This window comes from Populus alba, chromosome 12 (assembly GCF_005239225.2).
Source record: "Populus alba chromosome 12, ASM523922v2, whole genome shotgun sequence".
NCBI lineage: Eukaryota > Viridiplantae > Streptophyta > Magnoliopsida > Malpighiales > Salicaceae > Populus > Populus alba.
This window is the reverse complement of record NC_133295.1, coordinates 1,767,667-1,781,892: the sequence shown is the minus strand read 5'-3', so window position 1 is coordinate 1,781,892 and position 14,226 is coordinate 1,767,667. Positions and strand designations below refer to the sequence as shown.

At 33.2% G+C, this 14,226-nt stretch overlaps 2 protein-coding genes across 2 annotated transcripts; both read right to left on the bottom strand.

Moving 5' to 3' along the window:
* Positions 1 to 1,501: 1,501 nt before the first annotated feature.
* On the bottom strand, positions 1,502 to 5,635 carry LOC118058049 (uncharacterized calcium-binding protein At1g02270). Its single transcript, XM_035070767.2, has 9 exons — positions 5,057 to 5,635; positions 4,854 to 4,959; positions 4,092 to 4,312; positions 3,911 to 3,987; positions 3,683 to 3,791; positions 3,444 to 3,569; positions 2,799 to 2,909; positions 2,583 to 2,690; positions 1,502 to 2,328 (listed from the first exon to the last, which is right to left on the bottom strand). The coding sequence occupies exons 1-9, from the start codon at positions 5,321 to 5,323 to the stop codon at positions 2,095 to 2,097; spliced, it is 1,359 nt and encodes a 452-aa protein (XP_034926658.1). The 5' UTR covers positions 5,324 to 5,635; the 3' UTR covers positions 1,502 to 2,094.
* A 1,871-nt stretch (positions 5,636 to 7,506) lies between these two features.
* LOC118058050 (WAT1-related protein At1g43650) lies at positions 7,507 to 13,885 on the bottom strand. Its single transcript, XM_035070768.2, has 10 exons — positions 13,325 to 13,885; positions 13,174 to 13,239; positions 12,070 to 12,186; positions 11,728 to 11,959; positions 11,457 to 11,615; positions 11,035 to 11,186; positions 10,719 to 10,932; positions 9,635 to 9,723; positions 7,804 to 7,888; positions 7,507 to 7,713 (listed from the first exon to the last, which is right to left on the bottom strand). Exons 1-10 carry the CDS (start codon positions 13,522 to 13,524, stop codon positions 7,507 to 7,509), a joined length of 1,521 nt encoding a protein of 506 aa, XP_034926659.1. The 5' UTR covers positions 13,525 to 13,885.
* Positions 13,886 to 14,226: the final 341 nt, after the last annotated feature.

The following is a 14,226-nucleotide window of genomic DNA, read 5'->3' as shown; positions in this document are numbered from 1 at the left end:
ACTCTTGCTGGGACCTCTCTAGCCCACAGCTGCTTTTGCTTTATAAAATCTAAAAGCCTCGAATCAAAGTAAAAAACTAATCCATCACTCCAAACATCATTGAAGAAGATACAATGCCAAGTCTCTCAACATTTCCAAATATAAAATTTCCATCCAAGACAAGAGTGAAATGCCTATTCTCTTCGCTGCAAATTGTATGTGCGTGTGTGTTTTGGCACTCAATTTGTTGCTATATATGCTTGCTGGAATATTATATAATACGATGCTTTTATTTATTTATTTTTTTCGTATTTGAAAACGATGATCTCTTGGATTAGGGCTTTGCACATCCTTGATTATTCCTTGATAAAAAAAGTTGATGATGAGGTAGTGGAGTTCTGAAAGTATAACCTTTCCCTGTTCTCTTTTAACCTTTTGCATGCCCGCCCCTACATGGATATACCTTTTATTTTTCTTAATTAAAACAGAAGAAGAAGAAGGAGAAGAAGAAGCAAGGAAAAAGTAAGACGTGACCCGCCTGGAACCCTAAAATAATAATTTTGTTCACCATGGCTACTTAATTTTTGGTGCTGGAAATTGTGCCAAAAGTGGAGCATAGTTTTATACTTCTCCTCCCTTGGAGGCAGGAGCGATACTTGGATAATTCGGGGGTCACTCCTTTTTAGTTTTTCAGTTTATTTTTACACGTCCTCCTGCATTATATGTCATTCAAGTCTGAAATCTTTACATCTTTTCTTTTGTTTTTGTACGGAACTTTCAAAAGGCAATTAAATTACGTGATTCATGAAGCGGCCACAAGAGTCAAAAAGTTTGGTCCTTTCTTTATAGAAAATAGTAATCAATTTCGTAGTCTCAATCCTCTTTGGAAAAAAAATGTTAGGTTGTGAGGCTCTATAATCTTGTTGGCCATGTGTGGTAGATGGGTTCTATTTTTGAAACTTTGTGATCCCTCCAAAATTCACTTTTGTTGGTTTTTCTTTTAAAATTTTTTAAAAAATACATTTTTTTTAAATATATTAAAATAGATTTTAATCTGACGAGTAAAGTCAATCCACCCAAGCTAAAAAACTAGTTTCCCTCAATGCCGGCTTTAATAAATGAAGCTAAGGTAAGTGTAACTTGTTTGTTTGGGAAGATCAAGAGTGGCAACCCATCGTATAACACAATAAAGGGTCATGTGCGATTGTCCCATCTGTACCATACGTGGCCACATATACTTGACACCCCCATGGACCATTGAATCTCTCTGGATAATCTAGAGATACTCTGCTTCTAAATAACAGATCGACAAGATCAGGGAATCTAGTGTTTCTTGTACTGATCGCTCTCTCAACCTTAAAAACCAGCAGATGAATATCAGAGTTCCAACGTTCGACTCTCTGCCTAGTTGAGGCTTCACGTACATAAAAATGTTTGAAGGCAACTTTTTTTTCAACCATAGTTGCCTGAGAGATGCATTATAAAGGAAGACAGATAAAAATATGGATTAGATTCTGAGGTTTTTTTCTCTACAATTTGATGAATTACTACCACTACTTGTATTTATAACAACATATTACAGAGTCAGGGCAAAACTCTATTATAAGAAGATTCTTTTATGCCTACATCCTAAATATGGCCAAAATGCTTGAAGCAATCTGCTGTTGCCCTTCTATCCAGGAGAGGTGATGCATGCCTGCTTCTATCCACGAGAGTAAATTTCCACCGCTGCTCTCTTTCGTTTATTCTCTTCTTCTTCACCTTGTTCCTATTTCATTGTCAATGAGCAAACAGATGAAGCAGAACCTGGAATCCAACAACGAGACTGGCACAGCTAGTCAAGTCCATCAGTACCCAACTGGAGTCCTTGAATATTCAAAAGCAAGTCCATTGGAGAGTTTGCTGCAACATGTCACCCTCTCAACTTTGACATTCTAAAGGCTACTCTATTACATTTGGAGAAAAAAATCAATTTGCAATTTGATCCATCTGAAAGAGAATTCAAAGCCTCTCTCTCACTAGATAATTCTTGTGCCTGTTTTAGCAACCCCCTCGTGACAACCTGTTTGCTGCCCCTCATGCTCTGCTCGTTCATTCTGTTCTAAAATCTTGTTCCTAGTTTGCTTTCAATTGTGAGCATGGCATTCTTATTGGTGAGAACACCACCGTTAGTCGGGCATGATCTGAAAGAGAGTAGTTCTCAGGCCACATTCCTTTCTCTACTTCAGGAGGGAAGAGAACAGCATTCTCCACACTGAAACCAATTGTTTGCTCTTCTCTACCCTTAAGATTATCGTCTTGGATTTCATCATCTTTCTGCTCTGACCATGTAGGATTCCAAATTCGCTGCTGTAGTTCCAAAAATCCCACAATGTGAACATCATAGTTTAGAACACTTTTTTACAGGTATTAACATGTCGAATTGCTTTCTTTTCTGAAACCAATATGATAAAACAGATATCACAGCAAGCCATGTAGCAGATATACACATTTTGACGTAAAGATCAGCAAATACATGGAAACCATTCATCTGGTTATAAACATAAACAAATGTTGGCAAGAGTACAACTGATTTGTGGATTGCAGAAAGTATTTTAAGTTACCTGAAATTCTTTATAATCAAGAACACCATTCCCATCAATGTCTGCCTGCACCCACAAATCCTTTGTTTCTTCGTCGCTGAGTCCATAACAGTGGCCGGTTAAATTAAGCTGCAATATTTAGAACATTGTTATGTATGAGTTGTCAAGGAAATAAATAAAAACATCTTACTACGCAACCGCATTGATAGGAGATAATATAGCTTCCACTTATCTTACCTGTTGAAGAGCTTCACAGAAGCCTGAGTAGGTAATGCAGTCACTATCACTATCAGCCTTTAGAAAGACAAAGGCATCTTCTTCTGTCAGCGAAGCTCTCCGTAGCAGATACTGAAATGGAAAATTCTATTTCAGAGACAGAAACTCAAGAATTGTTCTCCCAACGTTGATAAAATTCTATTTTTAAATTCCATGTCCCTGACATTACAAAGCCAACGCAAACCACAAAAAAAAAATATATATATACGTGTTCACTCCAAAACAACCAGCTTGGCAACAGTTTCTATGGGACATTAAGAAGTAACTGGAAGTTGCAAAAGAGATGAGAGATTACAAATGCCTTAGTTGACCGACAATTGGCGTCCTTCTTGCTGTGAAGTTGAAGAAACATTTTAGGTCATTTGGGGATGTCTCTTCAAAGAAGAAACATTAACTACATGACATCCACAAGATAAGATGGCTTGCTAATTTTTTATTTACACTGTCCAGCGATATTATTAAGTGACCATCAATTGAGCTAGAGAAGGTGTAGATAGCAAAGAAATGTACAGAATAAGCCCAACAATAAACAGAGTGAGATCGTTGAAGTGTTAAGAACATGAAAACAGAGAATTCCAGGTTAATGTTTAAGAATAAAAATCTGACCTTGAACATGCCAAATACTGCTTCACCCCAACTTGTTTTTAGTAGCTTGCGGTATCTATTGGGATTAAGAAGCCATATAAAATCCACGCCACAAATATTTCCACGATGATTAAGGTGGCTAACCCACTGAGCACACAACACATGAAAGGAATGAGAAATTTATGCATCGGATGAAACCAACAAAGTGATTTCTACCGAAGAAAATAAATTATTACTAGTTTGAACATGAAAATAAGGACCTTGTGAGCATCTGCATCAGTGTACTGATGAGCAGTATCATACGATGATACAAAGCCCTGTGACCTGAGGAACTTGTAAACATGCCCCCGTTTGCTCCCATTCCAGTCACTGCAGAAAGTACAAAGTAAAGGATAAGGAATACAAGGAGTGTGATCGTGTGAAGGACAAAGAATCTACCAAGTGGGAGTAGTTTCTTCATGACATGTAGCATGTGAACATGTAATTACCCGCAAAGCATAATAGGCGTTGGGCTAAGCTTGTTTTCTTTCTGGTAAGATTCCACATACTGCAGGATTTTGTAGACCTGTTCTTGCAATCATAGAACACAGGCCAAAACCAAGGATAGTGAGAAGTTACTTGTGAAGAAGATAGAAAAGAGAAAAACAAAGGGTGGAAAAATGTACTTACCTGATTCAATCTCACAAGAGACAAACTTGAATCATGAGGAAATAACAAGTGGGTATTGACAATGAGAATTTCTTGGCGAGTGTCATTGTTCCGGCATGGTGAACAAGGAGCAGCTAATTCAACATGTAACAACTGAGCAACTCGATCCCCGCAGTCATTGAACAACAATTCCCTATGGTTAATAACTCTGAAATAGTCCTTGCGCACAGCGATCAGTAGGCCTGGGATATCATACAATGACACAGTATGTTCGAAAGGTTTCAACAAAAGAAAATTTTGTTCATTGTTTCTTCTGCAATTCATTTGTATCTAAGACCAGTTTATTTCCTCAACAAAAATCCCCAACCTCCAACAAAACTTAAAGCTCTTTATTCCTATTTTTGAAAACATGGAAGAATTCTCCTGAAGATAGTGAAAGAGAGCAGGAAGCAAAGGAATTGGTCAAATTTGGGAGATTTCTTCCATATTTTGTCCAAATTCGAGACATTAAACCACTAGGCAATAGTGATGGGACAATTGATGAAACAAGAAACATCAAATGCAGATCAAATTAGCAAACTCCTGGAGCATGGCCTTTAATGTCTGATTACAGGAAGTCCAACATGATCCAAAAGTTGTATTAAAGTTTCGATCTTAGCACAAAATGGTAAACTATGAAATAACATAATTCATTAAAAAGAAATCAAATTTTAAATGTATAAACAAAAGGGATTCCAGAGAAAATTCCAAGATGAGAAATGAAGAAGAAAGGCAGGTACCAACCATCACCACGGTTGTTGGTTCGTGCAAGCTTGAAGTTGAGATAGCCTGCATCACCTAATCTCTTCTCATACATGTTGACCAACTCTTCATTTCCCAACCAAAATTCCTACACCAATTTGAAACAATCAACAAACAAATCAAAACAATCATCAAAACCATAAAGAGACAGAGACAAAGACAGAGGCAGAGAGAGAGAGAAGAACCTGAAGACAAATTATGGAAGATCTTTCACGCAACAAGGAATCCAAAATCCTCTGGTTTCTGACAAGCCAATAGGCCCTGTAATCACTTTCACGTGAATTCTGATCCTGATCATTGTTAATGTTAAGACGTTTATAGATAGGTGCAAGAATGTTAAACGTTGTACAAGTTATACAAGGTTGTTGCTGATGATCTCTCATTGACATTGATGATGATATTGCATAACTCCCTATTCTTGATATCCTTCTTGATCTCCTTTCCTTTCTCATTTTATCTCTTTCTCTCTAACCTTTCTTGTATTCAAATTCCAAAACAAATGATCAAATTCTGAGGCACCACAACAGAAAGAAATAAGAAGAGATTGCAAGTGGGGTGGTGGCAGGGGAGGAGGGGAGGCTAGTTTTGACGGAAAAGGTTGTGGTGGCAGTAATGGAGGCCGTTTTGAAGCAGCCAATCAAAGGAGGAAGGCAGCAGCAAAACCACCACCAACAAGAAGAAGAAGAAGAAGAATAGCAAGAATATTGTGAAAATGGTGGTGCGTTGCGACTAAAGAAAGGCAACCTCATTCCCTTGATTCTTCATTCTTGGGCGAGGTCTACGCTTTATATAGTCTATGCAATGCAATATGGTTATGACTTAATTTAATTAACCGTTGCCTAAAAAAGTTTATTGCAATCAACATGCCTATTATAGCTTAGTTTTTGCTTTATAGTCTATTTGAGAATTTATTTTTTTTAAAAATATATTAAAATAATATATATTTTTTAATTTTTAATATCATTACATTAAAACGATAAAAAACATTAATTTAAAATTTTTAAAAAATTAAAAAATATTAAAAAGTGTGGTTAGATCATAATGTCAAACGGTACTGCATTGTGATATATAAGTTTTTTATTATTATTATTATTATTTGATAATAAAATATATATTCAAATGATTTTAATTGTGGATTCTTCTTATAAATCCGGAGTATAAATTAATAAATTTACTTGTGCAATATTCTTAAAATTTGAATCTAAAAAGTTAAAAAATGAACATATTTCCTTAATAACTTGAATAACCTCTTAGGTTTATTATTATTGTTATTATGATAATCAGGAAGTTGGGTTCATAACTTTACTCTCAAGTGCAAGTCAGTCGAATATCAAACAAGTGCATATCACCCCACTTTGAAACGTTTGCATGTTTTTTCTTATTTTTGTTCCCTTTAGCTTGTAATTTTATTAATATTTATTCATGCTATTGTGTCTAACATTAATTAATTATGTCGTTCCTTCTCTTCGGTACACATAAAACACCATAGAAATGTGCCAAAAACATTTTTGAGGTGAGCAAAGCAAGGTGTGGAGTGAATTTAAGACAGGGCCCACTGTATTTATAAGGGATATGTGGGTATAATTATGAAGAAATAATAAGCATATGCATCAATTTGCATGGACCCCCACATAATTTTTAGCTTTCCTGCTGAGAAGTTGTGGAGAGGCCTCTGCCACAGAGTGAACAAACAAAGCTCATCCACTAGCTCCTTGGCATTTATCCATTGATGTCGTTTTAGGGCTTGTTGGAGTTGGACGTATATAGAATCTGTATGTGCACCAAATTCGTTTTAAGCCAAGGCCTAAGATCAAAGTATATGCTCTATAGTATCCAAACTGCATTATATTATATGGAAAAAGAATAAAATATGGTAAATCACACACTATCTTTGCCAAATTGAAATACTTAATTAAAAAACAAACTACTCTAATTTATTTGTTAGTGCTTGGTTTGGGATTTTAATTCTAATTATTAATGGATGATGCAATTTACTAGTTCAACACTATATACATATATATATAAAACTAATATTGTTAGTTCAATAGTGTTTGGAAAATCTTTAATTTGCTAATTACAATGCCAACTCTTCTTTTAATTCTCAAATCAAATATAAGTGATAATGCAGTAAGTGAAGCATGGAAAAAGAGAATTGGAAAAAGAGAATTCTTTAAGCATTTGAATTAAGAAAATAGGCTAATTATAATGTTTGTAAAACTAGGGACAATATGTATTGATGTATGAGGAATATTGTAAGGAAAATTATGATTTAAGGAGGGTCATGAACACTAAGATTAAGGAGAAAAAAAAAAGATAAAGAAAGAGAAGAAGGGACGGCGGCTTAGGATATAATTTAAGATTGGACAATGATGCATCACAAAAGCTATACTTCCGTCAATTATTATGATTATTTGAAAGTCAATTAGTCTCAAGACACTATCAAATAAATTAATTATAAAAGAAATTAACATTTGAAGAACACATGACATAAGGTTAATGAGGAAGTAGTACAAGTGAAGAGAAGATTAGTAATTAATTTTATAAATAATTATAATGTGTGATGAACAAGACGTGCAGGTAGCATTTCTTTGGTAGCTTTCGGCCCATGCGTGATGTGATAGGTGGTGGTTGGTGTTTACTTTTGAGCTGCACGTAAAGCCAATGGCCGGCGTCTGTTCATCTCCCCTTGGCCCTTGACCTCTTCTTCTTCCTGCATGTTGTTATAATTCTTGGACTTCAGATCCTCAAGAACTTGAGCAGGATTCGCGTTCTTGTTAGTGTGCTTTTTAAGTTTCATGTTCTTGCTTCTAACCACTTGTCTCATTCTAATTCTGTCTGCTGTCTGTCCATGTTTCTGGTCCAGCATTACTTTACTTCAATTTCAATCTAATTTGGCCCACGAAATATTTTCTCACATTTCAGGAGGTATTACCTTCGACAGGAAGCCTATATCAAGACCAGGCCTCTCGATTCTAACAATGTTATTAAATCCAAACCGAACAACTATTTGGCCAAAACTATTAATCAATGGATCATTGGTTCAGTTAGGGATCCAATTATATATTGAGTCGATAATAATATATGTAAATATATTTTACTACATATAAAACATAAATAAAAAAGGATGAGAGCATAAATTTAGAAAAACGAAGGCAAGAAGTTCAAGTATAAGAGTTATAATTTTTTTTCCCTTATTAATCAGATCCATTGTTTGAATCGGTTAAATTTACTGGATTTGATTAAGTTTGATTTTAATTAAAAAAAATGTTATTAGTGTTTTATTATGATCCTTTACACTTTCTAAACATATATATATATATATATATATATATATATATATATATATATATTACGTTGTTTATTGAAATAGTACATGTTGATGTTTTTGCTGGTAAAATTATTTTTTCAAAGAAGTCCATTAGAGATTACGAGATAAATTAATCCACATATATATTTTTACTACTTTGTTGTTTTTAAAGAGAGAAAAAAAACTTTGTTTCAAGGGTTTTTTATTTTATTTTTTTGCAATTCTTTAAACAGTAAAATTACAATGATACCCTTAAAAGGAAAAAAAATATTAAACTTGTATAAAGGGTTTTTTGTATTTTTATTTTTTAGAACGATAACATTATGGAATTGCTCTTAAATTCAAAGAATAAGAATGATTTCAAGGGTGTTTTTATCCTTTTCTAGGTTAGGAAATATTTGGTAATTTTAAAAGATTAAATATGGGTATAAATTAGGGTTATCAGGTTATAATGTTATAGTTGTACTCAAATCCATGTTTTTCTGAGTGTGGCTCAGAAATATTAGACAGATTCATAAATAAATTGTCGGTTGAAAGTAGATCTACATAAGATCCGGCTAATTGTCCACGAGAGCAGGGAAGAGGTCAATGCACATTTGTAGGAAACGTGGCATAATTCATCGTCTAGCAAGTTCTTATCCCAGCTCTTAACCAATCAGCTACATTTTTACGAGTACAACGTGTTTAAGAATATAAATGTAGTTATTTTTTAAAGTAGTTTTTATTTATAAATATATTAATATAATTTATTTTATAATTTTTAAAAATTATTTTTGATATTAATATATAAAAATAATCTAAAAAACATCAAAAAAATATATTTTTTTTTAAAATTAATTTAAATCAATCATTTATATCACCAGCAGATCATTAATATGTCCCCGAGTATTGAATTAATTATACACATAATTTATGTTATTATAGCAATTAATAGCATGTAAATCGGTCAAAAAGCTAACTGAGTAGGTGATGGAAACTACTTTTATATACATTCCACTCCAACTTTCAGGCAGTCTTGGTAAATTGTACATAGTAACACGTGTTAAAAGAGACCCAGAGGCTTCCTATTTGTAGAAACCAATCATTTATTTTTACATTTTAAAAAAACATTAAATTTTTTTATTTTTTTTAATTTTAAATTAATATTTTATTTGATGTTTTTAAATCATTACTGAATAAAAAACACTTTAAAAAATATAATTGCATAAAGTTTTTGTGGTTAATCCTTATTATTATTTTTAAATTACTTTTTGAGGGATTGTGGAATGTGAGATGAAGGAAGAGATAGGAGTGGGTTGATTAACATTCAAAACTTACATAAATTGGTGAATTATTACTATTTTTTTCTCACAGAAGAAGACACACGCAAAACTAGTTTTTTTTTCTCAAATGATATAACAAAAGAAAAATAGAAAAGAAAAAAAAGCAAAACTAACTTCTCTTAAGAAAAACACACGAGGCATCAACAAAAAGCAAGAGAGAAATATCTGAAGGGGATTGGTTCCAGATGTGAAGAGGAACCAAGGAAGAGCAACCCTTGTTTATCTAAAAAAAATCAGAACACGCATTAGCTTCACGAAATGCTTGAAAGAGCATAACCAATTTTCCTTCTTCAAGTCTCTGAGCTCAGAAATCAAGGGAAAAAGGGGATAAAAATAGCATTTAATCCATGCTCAGCAAACCTACTAGCTTCTTGAGAATCAAATTCAGTAATTATATTTCTACAACCTGCCTCATATTTCTGCAACCATATTTGTTGTGACACCAAGTTTAATTTTTTATTGTAAAATATAATATAAAAAACTCCTTATTTAAGTGCTAATAAAAATGATTTTTTATGTTAATTTTTAAATTTGAATGAAATAATAATAAATTTTATAGTTAGATTATCAAACACACAAAAAATTAAGATGATTATTATAAATTATTGTTTCTTGACAAAGTAAAAATAATCTTCAAGTTTTTTATTTATTTATGAAAAAAGTCTTTTTTTTTTTTTTTTGGAAAACTAAACTTATTGTCTTAGATTAAGTTGTTCATGACGGGACAAATTCAAAATCCATTAACCATATTGTCATTCATGAACTTGAATTTCTAATAACTCAATTAACAAAACATACATAGAATCATAACTCTAAGATGAGAAAAAGTTCTTTCCAGAAGAATAGAAATCTTTCTACCAAGAAGTTAATTTATACATTAAAGTGGTGGTGAAACTATATTATATTATAATGATGGATTCATGAGTTCATGTAAATCGACTTGATCTAATCTTTTTAGGAGTGCGAATATTGCCTCCCTAATAAAATCCACCGAGTTGTTTCTAAATTTGTAATCGAAGGATTTATTCTCAAATTGGGATCCCAAAGAAAAGGCAAAGATATACGTTCTGTTCACTCTTCAAGGATTTACAATGCATCCTTAATAAAACCATTGAGTTGTTTCTAAACTTGTAACCAAAGGATTTATTCTCAAATTAATTTAGATCCTAACGAAATGCAGAGATATACGTACATTGTGTTCCCTCTTCAAAGATTTACAACATCCTTGACAGAACCAGATTCTATATCTTCATTAGTGGTAGTAAGAGGAGAAGCTGGCTTCACTGAATCCATTGGCTGAACCTTTGTAGATTCTACTGTCGTGGCAGCTTCTGCAGCTTCTATGTTCGACTTGGGCATGTTTTTCATCTCCTTGGTTTTTCCCAGCAAAAAGGAGTACAAACCGATTATTATCAAAACCATGCCCAGCAATCTGCAATCATAATAATTTCCATTTAATTAGCAATAAAATGTGAGGTTGGATTTTGGAAACAATAAATTAATTGTTAAAAAAGAAAGAAAGGAAAGAACATACTGGCCAGCAGTGATTTCTGCACCAATTATGAGAGCTTCCAAAACTGCCACAAAAATTAGTGTCAACGGGTTGAACATAGGAGGATAAGAAGGGCCTCTTCTAACAACAGCCCAACTAATCAAGCAAAATGTTGCAGCTGAGGCTAAGGATCCCTGCAAAGATTAAATCCCATGTGTTAACTCGTGAGAAACATCATTGACGATACATGTCCATATCCATAATTATAATATGACTGGTTCCTTGACAGATACGCTATCCCACCTGTAACTAGCTTAGAACTCTGTGATGGGTTAGTCTTGTAAACATATTTATCGAGGAGAGACTTGATACCTTGAGATTATAAGAGAGCTAGTGGATCATCAGATATCATCATAATTCATAATTAATTATATCCAAGAATTAATTTCTGGGTATAGACTTACTGAGTAGATGATGGTAAGTAGCTGCAGATTCCACTCAAGCTTCCAAGCGGCGTTACTTCTATCAATGCATAGACCTATTGCTGCTGATTGGATGGAAGCCAAGATACAAGTGATCATGGTTGTATGATATTTGAATGGGAAAACCTTGAGCAATTTGGCCTATCAAAGACACAAGCAAGTAGCGCTCTGAATCACATAGCCATTCAAAATGACTTGGTCATGGCTGATTAAGGATAGATATTGAAAGTGCTAATAATACATCGATACAAACCTGCAATATATACCATGAAGAATAAGACAAGCAACTGCCAACGAGCAAGATCGTACCACGAGTCTTATGAAGCACAGATGACTTGACTTGAACATGATGTTGAAGAGTTTTATGGATAAGGTGGAACGTTTCTCCCTTGTAAAGACAAGCTATCATAGCTCCTGAAACGCATAATATGGCTCCTGATATCTTGATTTTCCCCGCTCGAGTACCCAGTCCTAATTTCTCAAGTCTAACCACTTGGTTAGTTTTAATTTTCGGATTTATATAAAGCTATCAAAATGTATGATACATGTATTTGAATCTATGTAGTGAATCTGGGATTTAAATAAATCAAAGTACCTCAAGATGATGGAGAAAACAAAGGTTACTATTGGGACCAAGTTGAGGAAGTTGACAGCATATGTAGCTGAGGTATCTTTGAGACCGTAATAGAACAATCCCATAGCAAACAATATCCTGCGTCATATGCTTACATTTGTGTTATATATATCTTCTTACAACTTAGACATTTAGGATGAATCTTCTTCGATTTGTATATATTAAGATTTGAATCGCCAATCTTGAGTCGCAAGATACAATTTCAAAAAGTTAGTTAATTCATGAATTTGCTTGAAGTATAAAAAGTAATTGAATCGAGTCATTTGCATATTTTTTTGTAGTTATTTAATCACATTAAAAAGGGGCCAAATTTAAATCAATTCTAATTCTTACAATACCTTTTAAGATGTGTTAAGAAAGGTTAAATAAATATTATTTTATATGATTTTATACATCAAATACTACAAAAAAAGGTTCAATAAATATTCATATATATATATATATATATATATATATATCACTAATTTTACTCACGATATCAGCATTCTTTTGAAAATAGCATTAAATAAAATACTTTGTTAACACTATATATTCTACCTAAGTCAAAAGACAACAAGACTAAGTTGTTTAGTCAGAAATGCATGCAATTAATTGTGATTCAATTGCAGCCATACACATTTAAATGATGACTCCAAAAATGGTAAAAGAATTAACATTAATGAGGAAATAATAAATGTGATGCAATGTGAATTTCTTTTCCCGTAGTATAATTAAAGTAATATGCAAGAAATATAAGAACAAAAAATTTCAAGAAAAAAAATATTTTCTTAATTGTATAATAAAACACACAAATGCAAGTAAATGATAGTGTTGTATGATATAAAAATCTCTTTTTGTTTTCTGTGTTTAATTCCTTATTCTCTTGATCATTTGTTAAATCAATCGTTTTCCTTTTAAACGGGCTATGTTTTTCTCTTTTGAAATTTATTGATTTATTGAAATGAAATTCAAATATGATTAGATTTAGTTCTATCCAGTCCAATAAGTGTGAATTTAAATTAATTTGAATGCGATATCATTCAAAACACAGCAAAAATGTTCATACTAGAAAGGAAAATTACTTACCCACACAAGGAATTAACAAAAAGCCAGAAAAAAACAGACCAGTTCATCTTACTTTTGATCATGCCTCTGCAACCACAGCAGTAATAAAAAGAAACTGAGAAAAATGGTGTCAAAGACAGAGACGAAATTGATTGATGACAAGATGACATACCTTTCAAAGTAGAAAGCAAAGGGAGCCATGCAAACGGCAGCAACTATATGCCTATAGGTCATAAGTGCAAGCACAAATGTTCCATTATTCAATATGATTTTGGAAAGCAATTGCATTCCTGTTGCCATCACTTGAACCATCAACATGCCCATCACTGCTTGTGACGAGACAAAACATTTCTTTACCCTCCCTCCCTCCATCTATTCTCTAGCTCTGCCTCTGCCTCTCCTCTCTATGTTAGATTTAGAGTAGAGAGGATTGGTTAACTCCCTTTTGTTTTTGTTTTAGATTCTATATATATGGCACTGTTTTTATTTTTATTTTTGCATCAAATCCTTTTGAGATGGTGTAGGAAAAAAGAAGGCTAAATAAAGGGCTTGATTAATTGCATTAGGGCATTATAAGGAAAGTTGGTGAAGAGGGCTGAGAAAACATGACATGTACAGGTGCCGGCGGAAGTCATAAAACTATCTGCCCGTGGAAGATGGTCACTGTGGCATCCACGCATGTTGACTGGCCTTGTTTTTTGGCTAATTAAGCTAGGGAAAGTGTTTTAGTTTAACTAGGTTACCATCACTAATAAAATTATTATTTTTGTAAATCACACTAAACAAATGACGGCATCACACAGTAGTAGACCGAAAAATCGAGTGCTTCATGGTTCTTGCATTGTATATATAGCTAGGGAAAGTGTTATAGTTCTACTAGGCTTCTATCATTAATAAAATTATTATTTTTTTCCATCATACTAAAAAAATGAAGGACCTAGCTACCCATAAAAAAAAATGAAGGAACTAGATATCGAATTGAAAAAATCTATATACAACAGGCAGATTCCTGAGTTGCTCTTTACCCCAGCAGCAGTGCCAACGGTGGTCTTTGAACTGGCTATTCATGTGCTC

Bases quoted from the DNA above. Each gene is read 5' to 3' on its own strand.
- LOC118058049 (XM_035070767.2), bottom strand. From the start codon at position 5,323: ATGAGAAAGGAAAGGAGATCAAGAAGGATATCAAGAATAGGGAGTTAT. The intron at 2,910-3,443 runs GTCAGATTTTTA...TTTCCATTTCAG, and splicing joins CAGTATTTGGCATGTTCAAG to TATCTGCTACGGAGAGCTTC. The intron at 2,691-2,798 runs GTAAGATAAGTG...TAAATATTGCAG, and splicing joins TCTGTGAAGCTCTTCAACAG to CTTAATTTAACCGGCCACTG.
- LOC118058050 (XM_035070768.2), bottom strand. From the start codon at position 13,524: ATGGAGGGAGGGAGGGTAAAGAAATGTTTTGTCTCGTCACAAGCAGTG. The intron at 11,960-12,069 runs GTACTTTGATTT...CCAAGTGGTTAG, and splicing joins GTTTTCTCCATCATCTTGAG to ACTTGAGAAATTAGGACTGG. The intron at 11,616-11,727 runs GTTTGTATCGAT...TGTCTTTGATAG, and splicing joins CTTCATGGTATATATTGCAG to GCCAAATTGCTCAAGGTTTT.